At 40.8% G+C, this 18967-nt stretch overlaps 1 protein-coding gene across 9 annotated transcripts in view; it reads right to left on the reverse strand.

Annotated features, from left to right (window-relative positions):
- The window catches only part of TRPM3 (transient receptor potential cation channel subfamily M member 3), a 600384-nt gene that overhangs the window by 155776 nt on the left and 425641 nt on the right, over positions 1-18967 (reverse strand). For all 9 annotated transcript variants that reach the window (XM_039544762.1, XM_039544757.1, XM_039544760.1 and 6 more), the window contains exon 5: positions 16923-17047. In XM_039544762.1, the coding sequence (XP_039400696.1) occupies positions 16923-17047 (125 nt within the window). The remainder of the gene's footprint in view (positions 1-16922; positions 17048-18967) is intronic.

Here is an 18967-nt window from a genome sequence, read left to right on the forward strand (position 1 = left end):
ACAATCAAATAATAGTATAAGACATGGTGGATAACAATAGCTGGTGAGCTCTTGGGATGAGGGCTTGTCTTCAGTATGTTTTCTGTGCTGCCTCTAGGACACCTATGGGCATCAAAAGTCTGCCATTAACTAAGGGCTTGTCTGCCTGGGGAAATAGCCAGGCAATAACTACTCCACACTAGCTCCTGAAGTGGCATGCTTATTCCACACACAGAGTGCCTTTTTGCAGTTAAATTTCCATTTTGGAAGTGGACTAAGCTAATCCACAAAAAGGCATTCAGTGTAGAAAAACTGTCCAAGTGGGGACCTAGTGTGGAATAGCTACTGTGCTTTAAATTCACACCCTAGTTTATTTTGCAATAGCTTCTCCATGTAGACAAGCATTTAGAAAGAATCTGAAGTCCCCCTTTCTCTTGTTATTGAAAAAGATTTATGATGGAAAAGTAAAGGTTTATAAATACTAGTACTTGATTGAAATTCCCTGGCCAGAGGGCTCTTTTTATGTTCCTAAAATGTCAGTGCTTACAGTACTTTTGTTGGTCCTTTGAAGACAAAAGAAAGCCTACAGACCTCTGTAATTGTTATAAAGTATCACACAGAGCTGTATTCAGTTAGGCATTTGCCAGGGAGAGAGAAAAGATCAGGAGGGTGGCTTGCCAATATTGTGCAGTTCCTCCCTGTACTGGAATAGGAGATTGATTTTGGCTGTAGTTTCTTTTATATTTTTTCTTTTTTATTCCCTCAGTCATATAGCATTTATTCCACAGAGAAGTAAATATTAATAAATATTAATGCTTTGTTGAAATAGACTCATCAGCTAGGTTTTCAGACCAAAGAAACCTTACAGAGTTTGGTTACTATTATCTGCTGTCTTGCAGCAGTATCTCATGGGCTATCTACCAGAAAGTTAGGGAAAAGAAAGTAATTCTGAGAAGAGGGGAAAGAAGTTTGCCTACCTACTGCATGATTATAAAGAGGGGAAAAATTCAGCCTGCTGGCAAAGGAAATTTTGCTGTTCAGACCTGTAGTTTGCACCTCAAAATAAGATGCAATGATTTCTGAAACTGTTAAGCATCTTCAGATAGTAATGTTCTGACAGAGGGATAATGAGCTGCAGTTCAAGGTGGTATGGGTATAGCACTGTACAGATTCAGCAATGCTGCTTGGATGCAGATGAGAAGGAAATGTTCTGGTTTCATGTCTGCTGTTAAAACAAAAGATTTGGATATACAAGAACTTGAACCATAATATTAATCAAAATAAGAAATGAGTAAATAAGGAGATCTCCTACTGTGAGATTACACAAAGCATGAGCAGTTAGTTCACTATCTGGCTACGTAGAGTCTCTGGTCAGACCCTACGCTACCAGCACTCGCAGCTATCTTCGAGACATCACTGACTTCCTGCAGAAACTACAATCCGTTGGTGATCTTCCAGAAAACACCTTCCTAGCCACTATGGATATAGAAGCTCTCTACATCAATATTGCACACAAAGATGGACTACAAGCCGTCAGGAACAGTATCCCTGATCAGTGGTTTCCCCAGGAATTAAAATTAGACCAATGAGATATATAAAAGAGATATGAATAAAGTAAATGTTTTGTTAGGATTATGCAAATTTAACGTAAGAATAATGCAAGTTGCACCAAAACGCATAACAGGTCTAGATTTCTAAAAATATATACATTTAAAAAAAATAGTATTTAATTTAAATTGACTTTTGAAAAGTAAGCCATCATGGGGTAAGAGGAAAGTCCTCTCATGGATCAGTAACTGGTTAAAAGATGGGAAACAAAGGGTAGGAATAAATTATCCGTTTTCAGAATGGAGAGAGATAAATAGTGGTATCCTTGAGGGGTCAGTACTGGGACCAGTGCTGTTCAACATATTCATAAATGATCTGGAAAATGGGTAAACAGTGAGGTGGCAAAATTTGCAGATGATACAAAACTATTCGAGATAGTTAAATCCCAGGCAGACTAGAGCTACAAGGGATCTCACAAAACTGGGTGACTGGGCAACAAAATGGCAAATTAAATTCAATGTTGATAAATGCAAAGTAATGCACATTGGAAAGCAATCTCAACTATACATACAAAATGATGGCATCTGAAATAGCTGTTAACACTCAAGGAAGAGATCTTGGAGTCACTGTGGATAGATCTCTGAAAACATCCACTCCATGTGCAGCAACAGTCACAAAAGCAAACAATGTTGGGAATCATTAAGAAAGGGATAGATAATAAGACAGAAAATATCATATTGCCTCTATATAAATCCATGGTACGTGCACACCTTGAATAGTGTGTTTAGATCTGGTCACCCATCCTAAAAAATATATATTGGAATTGGAAAAGGTACAGAGATGGGCAACTAAAATGATGAGGGGTATGAAACAGGAGGAGAGATTAAAGTGACTGGGAATTTTCAGCTTAGAAAAGAGATGACTAATGGGGATATGATAGAGGTCTAGTATCAGAGGGGTAGCCGTGTTAGTCTGGATCTGTAAAAGCAGCAAAGAATCCTGTGGCACTTTATAGACTAACAGATGTTTTGCAGCATGAGCTGTGAATACCCACTTCTTCAGATGCAAGTAGTGGAAATTTTATATATATATATGCAAGCAAGAAGCAAGCTAGAGATAACGAGGTTAGTTCAATCAGGGAAGATGAGGCCCTGTTCTAGCAGTAGAGGTGTGAAAACCAAGGGAGGAGAAACTGGTTCTGTAGTTGGCAAGCCATTCACAGTCTTTGTTTAATCTTGAGCTGATGGTGTCAAATTTGCAGATGAATTGAAGCTCAGCAGTTTCTCCTTGAAGTCTGGTCCTGAAGTTTTTTTGCTGTAGGATGGCCACCTTAAGATCTGCTATTGTGTGGCCAGGGAGGTTGAAGTGTTCTCCTACAGGTTTTTGTATATTGCCATTCCTAATGTCTGATTTGTGTCCATTTATCCCTTTTCTTAGAGACTGTCCAGTTTGTCCGATGTACATAGCAGAGGGGCATTGCTGGCATATGATGGCATATATTACATTGGTGGACGTGCAGGTAAATGAACCGGTGATGGTGTGGCTGATCTGGTTAGGTCCTGTGATGGTGTCGCTGGTGTAGATATGTGGGCAGAGTTGGCATCGAGGTTTGTTGCATGGATTGGTTCCTGAGCTAGAGTTACTATGGTGCGGTGTGCAGTTACTGGTGAGAATATGCTTCAGGTTGGCAGGTTGTCTGTGGGCGAGGACTGGCCTGCCACCCAAGGCCTGTGAAAGTGTGGGATCATTGTCCAGGATGGGTTGTAGATCCCTGATGATGCGTTGGAGGGGTTTTAGCTGGGGACTGTATGTGATGGCCAGTGGAGTCCTGTTGGTTTCTTTCTTGAGTTTGTCTTGCAGTAGGAGGCTTCTGGGTACACATCTGGCTCTGTTGATCTGTTTGGTACTGTAGTTGTGAGAATGCTTGGTGGAGATTTTGTAGGTGTTGGTCTCTGTCTGTGGGGTTAGAGCAGATGCGGTTGTACCTCAGTGCTTGGCTGTAGACAATGGATCTTGTGGTGTGCCCGGGATGGAAGCTGGAGGCATGAAGGTAGGCATAGCGGTCGGTAGGTTTTCGGTATAGGGTGCTGTTAATGTGACCATCACTTATTTGCACCATGGTGTCTAGAAAGTGGACCTCCCATATAGATTGGTCCAGCCTGAGGTTGATGGTGGGGTGGAAGCTGTTGAAATCTTGGTGGAATTTTTCCAGAGTCTCCTTCCCATGGGTCCAGATGATGAAGATGTCATCAATGTAGCGGCTGAGGAAGCATTGTTCTAGGTCGGCCATAAAAATATTGGCATATTGTGGGGCCATAGAGGTGCCACTGATCTGGAGATATATATTGTCATCAAATTTGAAATAGTTGTGTGTGAGGATAAAGGCACAGAGCTCAGCAACCAGTTGTGCTGTGGCATGATCAGGGATACTGTTCCTGACAGCTTGTATTCCATCTGTGTGTGGGATGTTTGTGTAGAGAGCGTTTACATCCATGGTGGCTAGGATGGTGTTTTCTGGAAGGTCACCAATGCATTGTAGTTTCCTCAGGAAATCAGTGGTGTCACAGAGATAGCTGGGAGTGCTGGTGGCATAGGGTCTGAGTAGAGAGTCCATATATCCAGACAGTCCTTCAGTGAGAGTGCCAATGCCCGAGATGATGGGGCGTCCAGGATTTCCGGGTTTGTGGATCTTGGGTAGTAGATAGAATAAGTATGTTGATTTGTTCCGGTGTTAGTGTACTGAGTAGATACAGAGGTCTACAAAATCTTGACTAGAAAGTGAATAAGGAAATTTTATTTAATCCTTCACATAACACAAGAGCTAGCAGTCACCCAATGAAATTAATAGGCAGCAGATTTAAAAAAAACAAAAGGAAGTATTTCTTCATTCAATATAAAGTCAACCCAGGGAACTCTTTGCCAGGGGATGCTGTGAAGACCAAAACTATAACAGGATTTTAAAAAGAACTAGATAAATTCCTGGAGAATAGGTCCATCTGTGGCTATTAGCCAGGATGAGAGGGATGCAACGCCATGCTCTGAGTGTCCCTAGCCTGTTTGCCAGAAGCTGGGAATGGGCAACAGGGGATGGATCACTTGATGATTCCCTGTTCTGTTCATTCTCTGAAGCACCTGGCCTTGACCACTGTTGAAATACCGGGTACTGGGCTATATGGACCATGGGTCTGACCCAGTATGACCATTCTTATGTAAAAATTAATTATAATAAAAATGTTTAGTACAGAAACTCCCCAACATAATGACCTCCCAAGATAGCAACAATGTGAGATAACAACCTTGGCAAATACTGCATTTTAAAAATCTTGGCCTACTGGGAAACATATAAGTTTCCATTCCCAGTCACAAATCTAGCATTCTGGAGCAAAGTGACTAAAATATAGTCCAGCAAACAAATGTTTATTTAACATGCTCCACTCACCGGTGTTGTCCTTGGTCAGTGGAGATTCAGAGTTCAGAGGTGCTTTCACGTAAGTACACCTCCCAGGTGGGGGACAAAAAGGCACAGTTTGCTCTGGACACGGCTGTTCGTTGTGCCACCGTTCACTCCACCACTCTGTTGCCAATGGCCCTGCACAGTCACCTTCTGCTGTCACCTACCACTGTGACCTCTGCAAGTTGGTCTCTTGAGGTTCCACCAGCTCTCAGTGATTTCAGCTGAGATCTCAGTGCGGAACCTCACTGCTAGTGCAGTCTGGGCTGTCTCTTACACAAAAACACTGTACCCACAGGAACACTGTCCCCACAACAGGACTAAGCACTTAGACCTGATTGTCAGTGATTTTGGCTGCAGTGGTCACTTAACAGAACAAAAGACTATCTATTGGAGCCTAATCAGCTCTGTCTTTAAACAGTGGAGAGGACAGGTCCCCACCCTCTCTCTTGATGCCTTCAAATCATCACAGGCTAAGTACAGTTCTATTGCCCTTTATTCATACAATAAGAACAACATTTCATCTCATTCAAGTGGTTTGTAACCCAACCCCAGCCAAAATCTATCACTTGGACAACACAGCTCTGTTTGCTGGATACCTAGGTAGATTAGGTGTGAATGTAAATATAATCTGGCCCTGAAGCCTTAGCCCTCAGCTCATCACTACCTGTCAGGGAGAACTCATTTAGACTTCGCTTACAAATCATCATTTGAAATTATTAGGTTGGCCAACATCACCGAAATGAATGCACTGACATCATAAAAAACAGCTGTATAAGGAAGCAAGGAAGCTAGTCTATGTTCATACTTTTCAAATCTATTATACTTTTTCAGATACACATATTTTATCATACACTGTTGAAGTATTAATGTTTCAGTTTAAATTCAGATTTCCAAACAGTCACTAAATGGGTATGCAACTAGCTCACAAAACTAGAAATCACTGTCCCTGATAATGTCACGGCAGACCTGGTGGCTGAGCTTTGTGACTTTGTCCTCACCCCAACTATTTCAGATTTGGGGGCAATGTATACCTTCAAGTCAGCGCATGGCCCCACAGTATGCCAACATTTTTATGGCGGACTTAGAACAGTGCTTCCTCAGCTCTCGTCCTCTAGCGCCCCTACTCTACTTGCACTACATTGATGACATCATCATCTGGACCCATGGGAAGGAGGCCCTTGAAGAATTCCACCAGGATTTCAACAATTTCCACACCACCATCAACCTCAGCCTGGACAAGTCCACACAAGAGATCCACTTCCTGCACACTTCAGTGCAAATAAGCAATGGTCACATAAACACCACCCTATGCCAGAAACCTACTGACCACTATACTTACCTACATGCCTCCAGCTTTCACCCAGACTACATCACACAATTCATTGTCTACAGACAAGTCCTAAGATACAACCACATTTGCTCCAATCCCTCAGACAGAGACAAACACCTAAAAGATCTCTATCAAGCATTCTGAAAACTACAATACCCACCCGGGGAAGTGAAGAAACAGATTGACAGAGCCAGAAGGGTACCCAGAAGTCACCTACTACAGGACAGGCCCAACAAAGAAAGTAACAGAATGCCACTAGCCATCACCTACAGCCCCCAACTAAAACTTCTCCAGTGCATCATCCAGGATCTACAACCTATCCTGGAGGATGATCTCTCAATCTCACAGACCTTTGGAGACTTTAGAACCCTTGCTTACAGACAGTCTCCCAACCTGAAGCAAATACTCACCAGCAACTACACACCACACAACAGAAACACTAACCCAGGAACCAATCCCTGCAACAAACCCGTTACCAACTCTGTCCACATATCTATTCAAGGGACACCATTATAGGACCTAACCACATCAGCCACACCATCAGGGGCTCGTTCACCTGCACATCTACCAATGTGATATATGCTATCATGTGCCAGCAATGCCCCTCTGCCATGTACATTGGCCAAACCAGACAGTCTCTATGCAAAAGAATAAATGGACACAAATCAGACATCAAGAATTGTAACATTCAAAAACTTGTCAGAGAACACTTCAATCTCTCTGGACACTCAATAACAGACTTAAAAGTGGCCATTCTTCAACAAAAAAACTTCAAAAACATACTCCAACAAGAAACTGCAGAACTGGAATTAATTTGCAAACTTGACACCATCAAATTAGGCCGGAATAAAGACTGAGAGTGGCTGGGTCAGTACAAAAAGTAATTTTCCTCTGTTGATACTCACACCTTCTTGTTAACTGTTGGGAATGGGCCACATCCACCCTGATTGAATTGGCCTCATTAGCACTGACCCCCCACTTGGTAAGGCAACTCCCACCTTTTCATGTGCTATATATTTATACCTGCCTACTGTATTTTTCACTCCATGTATCTGATGAAGTGGCTATAGCCCACAAAAGCTTATGCACAAATAAATTTGTTAGATTCTAAGGTGCCATAAGGACCCTGTTCACTAGCTGCAGTGGTGAGCTGGAGCCAGTTCGCACTGGTTCATGCAAACCGGTTGTTAAATTTAGAAGCCAGTTCAGAACCAGTTGTTAAAGGGGTGGGCAATTGGGAGAGGGAGGTTTTTCTGTCATTACACCCTCCCACGGGCCACATCTGGCCTGCCTGAGCTCCCGGCTGCATAGGCTTCCCCAGCCCCTCCCCCGCCCTCTCCCCTCTCGCAGAGCCTCAGCATGCCAAGACACCAGCGCTCTGGACCGCTCCTGGGCATCTCTGCAGCTCCTGCTGCTTTGAGTGGCATGGTAAGGGGGTGGGGCTGCCAGCTCCAGCGGGCCGCATGGCATCCATACATGCTGCCCTGAGCGGCATGGTAAGGGGGCCGGGCCAGGGCTGGGAGGAGGGGTTGGTTAAGGAGCAGGGAGCGGTTGGAGGGGGCGGAGGTTCAAGGGGGGCAGTCAAGGGACAGGGTGCGGGGCAAGTTGGGTAGAGGGTGGGGTTCTGGGGGAAATTAGGGTATGTGGGGGTGTCGGGAGAGGGTGTTCAGGGAACAAAGAGCGGGGGGGGGTTGATGGGTTGCAGGTTCTGACGGAGGCAGTCAGGGGCAGGACGTGAGTGGGGGTCAGATGGGAGGGACGGACAGGGGGCTTGTACTCACTGGGTGGTTTCCTACCGGGTCTTCAGCGGCACTTCGGTGGCGGGTCCTTCACTCACTCTGGGTCTTCGGCGGCTCTGAAGGGCCCGCCGCCAACGTGCCGCCGAAGACTCAGAGCGAGTCAAAGACCCACTGCCGAAGAACCGGTAGGGAACAGGTTCTTAAGACTTTGGCAGCTCTTCACTGACTAGCTGTGATACTTCTTGTTACAATAAAGATCAGAGCCTACACAGTGATACGCCAATCCTCTTTGAAAGTTAAGGAAAATTCTACACGGAGACAGCAAAACTCCATGCTTTGTGGTTATTCCTTGGAGAAGCATGGCTTTGCAGCAAGACCACAAAGTTTCAGTTTATCATCCTTGCTGATTTCCATTTCTTTTGTTCTTTCCAATTCTTCATGTTTCCTGGGTAAGTTAAAAGACAGTATTACGAAAATGGAATAAAACCTTTTGATAATTCTGCCATAAAGACAAAGTCTAAGTTGAGTTGTCTAAACTTGAATTAGCTCTTCTAGAGTTAGCCTAGCTCAGGTGAGAGTGGCCACACTGGGAAAAACACTGAAACTGCATAGAGGGATTGAATTACTGCACAGTGGTATCATCAGCAGCTCAGTTGTGCTACCTCAAGCTGTAGGCTATACACCTTTATGGACCAGCCAGCTTGAGTTAAAACCCCACCAAACTCAAGCTAAGGGTTGGCATGTGTGGTCGGGACCCAAGTCAGGGGCAACACTTGAGTTATAATTCAAGGTAACTGTGCAGGGCAGATAAGGCCATACCTGAATGACAAGTAAAAGCCTCAGTTAATTCTTTCACTAATGATTCCATGATTTGTCACATGAACAACAGAGGAGACAGGGAAGTCTTCAGCAGAGCAGGGGCAGGGAGAAATTACATATACATACAGTATTATTACTATTCCGTATATAGAGAGACAAGGTGGGTGAGGCACTCTCTTTTATTGGACCAATTTCTGTTGGTGAGAGACATACGTTTTTGAGCTACACAGAGCTCTTCTTTAGGTGGGGAAAAGGTATTGAGTATGTCACAGCTAAATACAAGATCAAACAGATAGTTTAGCATAAGCAGTTAGCACACATTCTAAGGGACCATTCCAGGTGAAGTGTCCCGTTAAAACCTCTGTAGTTACAGGACAAAAAGGGGGGCTAATGGGTTACAGATTGTTATAACAAGTTATAAATTCAGTGTCTTTATTAAGACCATGACTTTTAGAGTCTAGCTAAGTTATGAATTTAAGCTCCCAGGCCCATCTTTTGAAAGTGTTGTGCAGGTTTCCTTTGAGGATGAGGACTGATAGGTCAGATATAGAGTGATCGCTTTGTGAAAAGTGTTCACCCATAGGTCATATGGTGTTTTTGTCCTGAATGAACTCACATGGGAAAACGACGTGTAGCTTGAAAGCTTGTCTCTCTCTCAAACAGACGTTGCTCCAGTAAAAGATATTCCCTCATCAACCTTGTCTCTCTAATATTCTGGAACCGACATGGCTACAACAACACTGCACATTATGTATCTACACATACCAAGAGAGGGTATATCACCTAGACCAAACTTGTTGCATTCCAAGATAAAATGAGTGAGATTCTATAGTTTACAATTAGAGGCACAACTCTAAGTGAAGCAAGGGGCAGGAGGCATGCAAATATAGCTTTAAGCCACCTTTCCACCCGCCTGATCCTGGGCTACTCTGGGGGCTGGAGTAGCTCCTGGTGTAATTTAGATAGCCCAGGGTGTGTTAGTGCCCCAAATCTCTGCAGTGCTACATTGCTGTAACCTCACTGCTAATATGTCCCTCCTCTCTCATACCTCTCAGGCCAGGGCTTGTTAGGGGGTTCTCTAAAGGCAGCCTGCATTTGTCTCCCTCAGGTCCTACACTAGGGGAATTCCCCCTTGGCTAAAACTGGGAATTTAAAGGCCCCTTTACATTGCTCCAGCCCCTTTATCCTGGTTAGGGGAGCCATAGTGGGGATGAAAATCTTACCCAATATCTTGAACTAGGACTCAGTGACTTAACTATGCTTATTTTCACCTATTTTCCAATGATTGAAGTTCAGGCTTAGGTGCAACATATTCCTGGTGGACATTTGCTTTTATATTAACAAAATATACCAGAAAATCTTAAACAAAAGGATAATAGGTGACAATTTGATGGCAATGGATACTATACAGTATTACAAAGTGATATATTCTGAATGACATGCTGATCAATGTATATTTCCTTTTTGTCTTGTTAAGAAAACTGCTGCAATAACTTACTTTAAAAGTGTATATTCTTGGTTTCTAAATAGAGATAGAAAGGCAGAGAAAGGAAAAAAAACACATGACCTGTAATTTGCAAACATGGTCTGTAATTTGCAAACAGAAGGTTTTTCTTCTCTTTTTATGTTCTGACTTTGGTTCCTAGTATACAAACTGCAAAATCATATTTACTCTTCCTGAATGTTAAAGCTGCATTATCTTACAAAAAATAAAAATAAAAACAAATAAATACATTAAAAATTAGAGGCAATTTGGTCTGTCTCCTAATCTTATCAAACATATGATTCTCCTTGAATTAAGAAAATAGTCCACAAACTACAAGTGAAGACAGAAATGTCTAACTGTGGATTACAAACTATAATGTGCCATCGTCTTCCTCAGAGATCCAACACAACTCCCACTGAAGTTGCACACACATAGCTGAGATTAGAATTTGACCCAATGGCTCTGCATATAACCCTGAGATGCATGAATGTGCTGGCAGATCGAGGTGGTGCTGCAAGGTACCTCTTCCCTCACCTTGCACAGGTAGGCAGGACTCTCAACTAGTTCTCAAGGAAGCACGGGAAGTGAGGTCATAGGTAACAGAATCCATCAGTGAAGCAGCCCAAATAAAAATAATAATTCATGTGAAATCGTAGTCTTGAAAAACCCTTAAAACCAGGGATATTAGCTAGATATGAGCCGAGGAAGCCAGGATTTATTTTTGTAAAATGAAAACTAGGGATGGTTTGGATTCATCTTCCATTTAATCCAACCTACCTAAATTTAGGGGCTGGATAAAAGGTTCCAGTTTTGGCTCATCTCTAGCATCATCACACAGAATATTTATGGTGCATTTCAACTTCAAGTACAGTGCAGTCATCTGTTCAGAGCCTTCAGTTTTGTTCAGCCACTGTCTGTTTTAAATGCCGTGAACAATACAAAACAGTAGATTTCTGAGACTGTCAGGCCCATGCAGAGTGTGTGCTACTGAAAATGCTTTCAAGCCGCAGCCATTCTGCTTTCAGCATCTGGGGTTTCAGAATTCAGAACATAGTCAGTTTGTGAACATAAAATACTTGGTAAGAAAAAAATTCTTATGGTTGTGAAGAATTTTGCACCGTAGCTTTGTTTGTGGTTATATTTCTTATTTCATGTGATGATTCTTACTGTGAATGGCCCGAGATTCAGTTAAGGTTTATACTGTGGACTTGGCTGCTCTTGTGTTAGTACTGAATAATAAATCCAACCACAACTGTCTCTTCTTTACTGGGTAACATCCCTTATCTAAAATAATAATTACTCTGCTTTCTCCAGAATTTCTGCTGTGCTTCTTTTCTGACCACAGAACAGTTGCTGAGTGCAAATCAGAGATCAGTTAATAAGGGGGTGAAAAAAACAACTTTTAGAAAAAGGCTATATTAAGGTTCTGGATGAAACCAATACAAGCACGAAAAAAGAGAGAGAACATTGAAACTCTTCCTCCCTGCTGTGCTTACATCTAGCAGTGTTTCAGTGCAGTCATGGAACAGTATGTGATTACAAACCTATAACCAGACTTCAGTGATTTAGCACAACAAGACTGGACCTCAACTTGAACTCTGAGTTTAATCGCTTCAAAGAGTTTAAGTTTTGTGGACTTAAAATTTCCACAAAATAGTCCAGTCCATGTACTCCTGATACTCTTTCTACTCTCCTTTTGCCACATCATAGGATGTTGGAGATATCATTTTATTCAGGGATTGTCTAGACAGGGATATTTGGGAAATTAAAATTCAAATGAATTGTTAACGCTGTTTAAACCATATCAAACCCATGTCGATACTCTTATTCAGTAACAGTAAATTAAGCTAAATCAAATGAAGGCCACTTTACTTCTGAATAAGAGTGTCCACACAGAGGCTTAAGGCGGTTCAACTAATGCACTTTAAATGCAGACCTTTAGTTAATCACATCATTTTCCTGAATATCCCTATTTAGGCAACCCCAGAGCTATACAATAAAAATGTATTTTGAATTAAAATACACAAATTTAATACTACCTTCCCTTGGTCTAAAATGTGTATCTTAATGGACTTCCAGAGCCAAAAGGGAAAATCCTTAAGCCATTATTCATTCCTTACTCACCCAGAACTCCCATTGAAATCAATAGGAATTATACCTGAATTAATAATAATACCACCAAGAATCACATCAGAGGACAAACCACCATTACATTTTGAACAACAATGCCACTAGCCTCACACAAGTTGATAGGTTGCCTGGTAGCCCAACATTATTCCTGAGAGTATACAGAGTTGTGTAGATCATGACTGCAGAACTTGCCACAGAATTGTGCTCCAGAATATTAGCTTTCATTTTAAAAAATGTGTTTCTAGCCCTAAATTCATTTTTTCAAGTGTAAACTGATGCTTTGTTGCCTTACAGAGTCTGCAGACAGGTTGAACAATGGTTTTGGGGGTGTGAACAAGTACTTTCATCTCAGAAGGTTGTTAAGTCTGAAACCTTAGGACAGGTAATTTAAATGTCAACACTATTTAATTATTTAACTGCTGCCCATTTTAGCAGAAACATTCATTTTATGTGCTTATCCTGCAATCCCAAACTGCCTCCAAAAGCTTCACAGGAGCAAAAAGCCCCAGCATCCTCCTGCCCAACTGGCAAAAACTCCAGCTGCCCCTCTAACAACCCCTCAGTGACTGAGTTATGCTTTAAGACAGAATTCTGATACATACCGAAAACTGAAAATATGGGGGCAGTTTACGATAAGTGGGATTTAATATTAACAGAACATGGGTGCCACTGTACTGATTGTATGGTTCATTTTAATATTTAATTAATTGAAAATCTTTTCATTTAAATGAAACCACCAGAGAATTTTTAGTCTGGTGCACGATTGTGTCATGGAATCTAGAAACCTAACAGCTGAATTAGGTCCAGCACTGCAGAATACGTGGGGTTTTGGCCATATAGATGTGGTTTATAAGAAGTAAGAAGAGCTCTTCTCCCTCTTCAGTGTGAAGAATCTGTGCACCATCCCATACAGTGAGTCCCCAAAGTTAAGGAAATTGATGTGCTGTGCAAGCTCCGAATGTTATTTTCAACAGCCAAAGCTTTATTATTTCCAAATCATATTTCTTTGCACAAGGCAAAGCATGTATCCCTCCTTCAGTATTACATATGTATCACATTTGTACTTTAATAAAATTAATTTTAATGACTTGAGTGTTTAAAACAGTATATTCAGTGAAGAATGCCATTTAACATTCAGATAATTAAAAAATGGCTGACTAGTGTAAAACTTTCCAAATCTACGTTGAACTTTCCAAAACATTTCCCACCAGTTCTCTCCACTCCCTATGAGTCTTCTTCCTTCTCCTAGCACGTCACACTCAGGCTGCACTCCTACTGCTACTCTGACTCTTTCCTTCCCTGACATCTGTTTAGCACTTCCTGCTCTGGGCTCCAGCCTCAGCTCCCGCTGTGTCTCTAATTGGAGTAGAGGAAAGGAGTAAGGTGTGCGGAGGCTAGTGAGGAGTGGGCAGGGAAAAGGAGGAAGGGAGTCATCTCAGACCCTGGCCCTGCCCATCCTGGCAACCTGTTAAGAAAGCAGGAGAAACAGCAGAGGAAGCTGGAGGGCAGACCCAAAAGGTGGAGTCTGCAGTCTAAAGCAAGAGGTTACTTAAGTCTGAACTCACACAGAATTCCCATTGAAATCAATGGGGCTTTTTAGCTGAGTAGCTTATGGCTCATAGCTTTTGTGATAATTTTTTTTTAAACAATGACTCTTCCTATGACATTAATTTATTTAAGGGTGAAAGGGACAGAGTCTACTGTAGGCATCAAAAGGAGAAAAGACAAATGAATTCATAGGGGCCTAGGCTAACGTGTAGCATTTCAAAAAAACAATTTACAATATGAGACTTCTGACATAGTTGCAGTGATGAGTCTGACTTCTCCATTAATCCATCATGACAAACCTCCAGCCCAAAGGACGGCTGGGAGTGTTGGCAGGAGTGTTACATAATTTTGAAAACACTTGCTGAGCAAGTCAAATGCAGCATGTGAGAGATTCTCACCCTTGTAAATATCACATGCAGAAGCAAATTTTCTGTCTCCAGTGCTGCTGATAGTATCTCCTGCTCCACCCAATGAAAGGATGTTTTGACAATTTTTTCCATTTTGATACTAATTTAACTAGACATAATGAACATACACAGAGCCACAATAAATACTGGAGTTTAATAAGTCTTTTACTGTTGGTTGATTTGTTCTGAGGTTGTTTTATATATATTATATATATGAGATACTAATTTTTCTTTTTTTTTTCTTGCTTTACTATGATTTATTTTACATGATAATGGGCCAAGGTGTATATTATTCTTCTCGTTTTTTATTCATGATATTTTTCTTTTTCAGTAAGTTTTATGGCATTCACCATATTTTAATATACAGATACTGATTTCTATATTATAGGTCATTCTCCTTGCCTGAATCTTTGTTTCCTTAAATTACTTCTCTCCAAAACAATGAACCACATTGTGTGTGTGTGTGTCTGTGTGTGTGTGAGTGAGAGTGAGAGAAGGAGAGCGAGAGAGAGAGACAGACATGCATACACTCCAAAAAATGCAAAGAGCAAGAATTTCTAGGAACCGTTCAATAAAATAAAGGTAACATTATACATTAGGGATGGGTAGCAACAGAAGTGATTTAATTTTGCACTCTCTCATTGGTTAATCCAGTTTCCATTTTCTCTAAACTATCAAAGTTTGGAAACAGAAGGTTTCAGATACAAAGTTACAATTTGTCTGTTATACATACACTTCAAAGGCCATAAATATTTTAGCTCTGTGAAGCTCAAAAGCTTGTACATGCCAACAGAAGTTGGTCTGATAAAAGATATTACCTCACCTATCTTGTCTCAACCCTACTGACTTCAGTGGAGTTGCATGGTTGTAAACTGATGGCAAAGTTCAACAAAAAACCCTCTTGTTTGTCACTCAATGGTATCCTTTTAAAATGTTCAGAATAGCTGTGCCAGCCTACAATTCTCAAACATTTTGACATTTTTAATTTTTGAAGTATTACTACTTTCTTGGCTCATCCCTAAATTCCAAAACAATACTCTGCCACTCATTTCACACAATTTAAGTCAAGACTGACTGTTTGAAGTCCAGCATTTGTGTCAGCCTTGCACTCAAAATCACCAGGAATGTTTTATTCCTGTGGCTGGTATGGTTTTTGGCTTAGTTTTTAAGTGAATTCCCGATTATGTCACAATAGGATTCTGAATTATTCCCACAGAGCCCTCTCCTTGGTGACCATCTCCAACCAGGCTCTGAGCACCCTCAATATCTTGGCAGATTGAGCCCTAGTATTGTATTATGTAAAGGCCGGAGGCTGTGTAGACAGTACAAAGTTGTACCCCATGATTTTCTCCCCTTCTTGTGGTTACATGCTGTTTAGTGAATTGCAATAAATTCCAGTTGAATTCACTCTTTTTTATTCTTATTGTAATTCCTTTCAATTTAACTGATAAGTGAATGCCTTTCCCCATTCTATACTGGGTGTAAATCAATAAATCCCAGTGGGAAGACACAGATTTAAAGTAATTCAGATAAAATAACTGTACTCTGTAATACAGTTGTTATAAATACATAAACCAATTCCAGTAGAATATAGACTGGGATTTCAACATTTACCCAAAATGTCAATCACAAGTTCTCATTCAAAATACTCAGGAACAAGAGGTAGAAACATTTCAAATGAGGCAAAGTTAAGAAAGCAGGCAGATTATAAAGCTATTATATTATTTATAATGAGAGAGGGAGAGCCTGAGGTGGGAGGGATAGAGAGAGATCAAGCCCTAAAAAGGATGACATGAAGAAAGATGCATGGTAAATGTTACCTGAACCCCTTAGAAGATATGTGAGGCAGGGTTTCTATGGAGCCCTGGCTCATGAATAAAGAATTCATATAATATGAGCCTTCCAAGGTTGTGGAATAATTATATATATATATATAGATATATATAGATATATATATATATATATATAGATATAGATATAGATATAGATATAGATATAGATATAGATATATAATATATATTAATTGGGAAATAGTATGTAATTACTGAATTCAAGACCACAACATAGTACATTTGCAAAAGAGGGCAGAGTTCAAACTGTGCATGAAACCTTAGCTTTGGCATTCTCTGACATTTAGTGATTTACTGTGCAACTTTAATAAACTTTTAAAGTAGATTTTCAATAGAAATTCCTTGTATTTTCTTTTGAAAAGAAAAAAACATACAAAATATATTAGAAAGAACTGGAATGCCTTATTTCATGAGCCTTACATAATCTACAGGATGGATTTCCTGTTCTAATCTTGCTATGTTCCCACAAAATATAAATTTAAGAACATGAAAATGCCTGACTATTTGCCTTTTACCAAGCAGCTTCACTACAAATACTACTTCTATCTGAGAAGCACTGAGAAAAAGTAAAGGAAAAAATAACCCAGAATATACAGTTTTGTTGTAGATGACAGAGATCCCCCAGGACTTACATCTTTGCCAATCAGGTCCTCTTGGTTCTCTACAATTCCCCAGGGGGCTATACCAATGGTACAGATCTTCCCTCGGGATTTTGAGGCATGATCCTTTAATGCATCTCCAACATGCCGAATGACTCCTGAAAAAAAGAAACAGGCACATAATCAAAAATTTAAAGCACAGCATTTTTGGTCACTTTGGTCTGGAATCAGCCAAGCACTTAAGTGTATGCTTTCCTCTAAGCATGTGAGTAATCCCATCCCTATTCAACACAGTGCATAAGCATGCGCTTAAAGTTAAGTATTTCCTTAAGTGGTTTTTTTCAGAACTGGGGCCATAATAAAATGATGTAGATTGATTATATATAGTGCCTTGCTAGTTCAGTGTATTTTACATACAACCTTACTGAATAAAATAATGTAAACAACAAATTGCACAACTCTAACAATGAAAATGAAGACGTTGACAATCATACCTTTGCTATTTCTCATCTGTATTCAGATACATACACACACTAATAAAAATGTGTGGTGTGTATATCTTCTATCCTCTCCAAGTATGCAGAAATGCACAAAAAAGGGGAAAAAATGTGTGGCCTGCATGACTGTCCCCTCAAATTTTGAAACCTCTCAGGCATGTAACCCACGAGCAAGGTGATTGAAATACTGATGGAAATGTTGTGAAAGCATCATTACACACAGCTGTAGACAGCGGTGGCACCATCCCATCAAACCACAAACCCAGTCACTTGAGATAGTTTCCCATAGGGAGCCAGGGAAAAGCCAGCAGGGAGCGCAAGATAGTAGAGACTGGTGCACACAAAATGACTGCCCCATGGCTTAGCATACTCTGATTACTGTTTCCACGGTCTAAAGCAGCTTCTGGCTACTTTAATCACATTCCTGGGCTAACTCCTGTACCCTGCACATGTACAGGATAATGTGCCAGGCCGGACAGTTGCTCTTGGACTCAGGCTCTCTTTTCTGCTTTCCACGCTCACTTTCCAAATAGTTTTGACACAGCTTGTATCAAGAGCTACTTTTATCACCTGACTGCAGCTAACAGCAGCACAACAGCACGTAGAATTTAATGTCACTTGCTCTTGTTTGCTGACAACTTTACATAAAATGCATTTAAAATCTACTTGTGCTCACTGAGGGGATAACTGGTTCCAAATTACATTCTTAGATTGATTTTTTTTTAAACCAGTTTTCTTTACTGTTTCCATACTCTGGTTCCATGAATCCTAAAGTGACATGGGCAGCATTACAACAGTCAGACAATAACCACAAGTTTCCCCATAGCTACTACCCTCTTATACTCATTTAAAATCAACAGTGAAAAAAACCTGACATCTAATCTTCTAATCTCCCGGGCTGCCACCACATTGTCTGGCAGATGAGGGCAAAATGCACACATCTCAGCCAAATGAATCTGTGATCCCAAATCCTGATGGTGCAGAGCAGGTCTTCTCTATCTGCAAAAAGCTATTGCTTTCTAGAGAATACAGCTTCTGATACCAGATGAATATTGAAAGCAATTTGTTTATAAGAAGATATAGGGGTGAGTCAGGCATACATTATCTATGTTATGTCGTGAATACTAATACTCTGAGAGCAACATTTTAGGGGGTTTTCTATTATGCCTTTTATTAACTTACACCTAGCTTTCTGTCTAAGCAACGACAACATTAGTTGCCATTCCATGTATGATATGTGTATACTGCCATATTATGAGTACATTGTGAGTGGCAGCAGCTAATGTATATACACACTTCAGGTTAATAGTCATACCTTGCGTTTAAATAGGGCTTGCTAATATTCTTCAGAAAGGAAATGTTGGAAAGAATTTTTATCCAAAACAATGAGTTTATGTGCAGAATTTTTGAGTAGCAAATGCAACTATGGTAACTGCAAGCAGAGATTAGGTTCACAACTGCGTACCTATCTTGTTTAAAAATCTGACCCCAGAGCTCTCTTCTGCTTTACTCTGTATACTTTATGCTGTAATTAGAAGTCATTGAACATTCAGGATTGATTTTAGGGTAATACACAGCAGT

This window comes from Mauremys reevesii, linkage group 6 (genome assembly GCF_016161935.1).
Source record: "Mauremys reevesii isolate NIE-2019 linkage group 6, ASM1616193v1, whole genome shotgun sequence".
Classification (NCBI taxonomy): domain Eukaryota; kingdom Metazoa; phylum Chordata; order Testudines; family Geoemydidae; genus Mauremys; species Mauremys reevesii.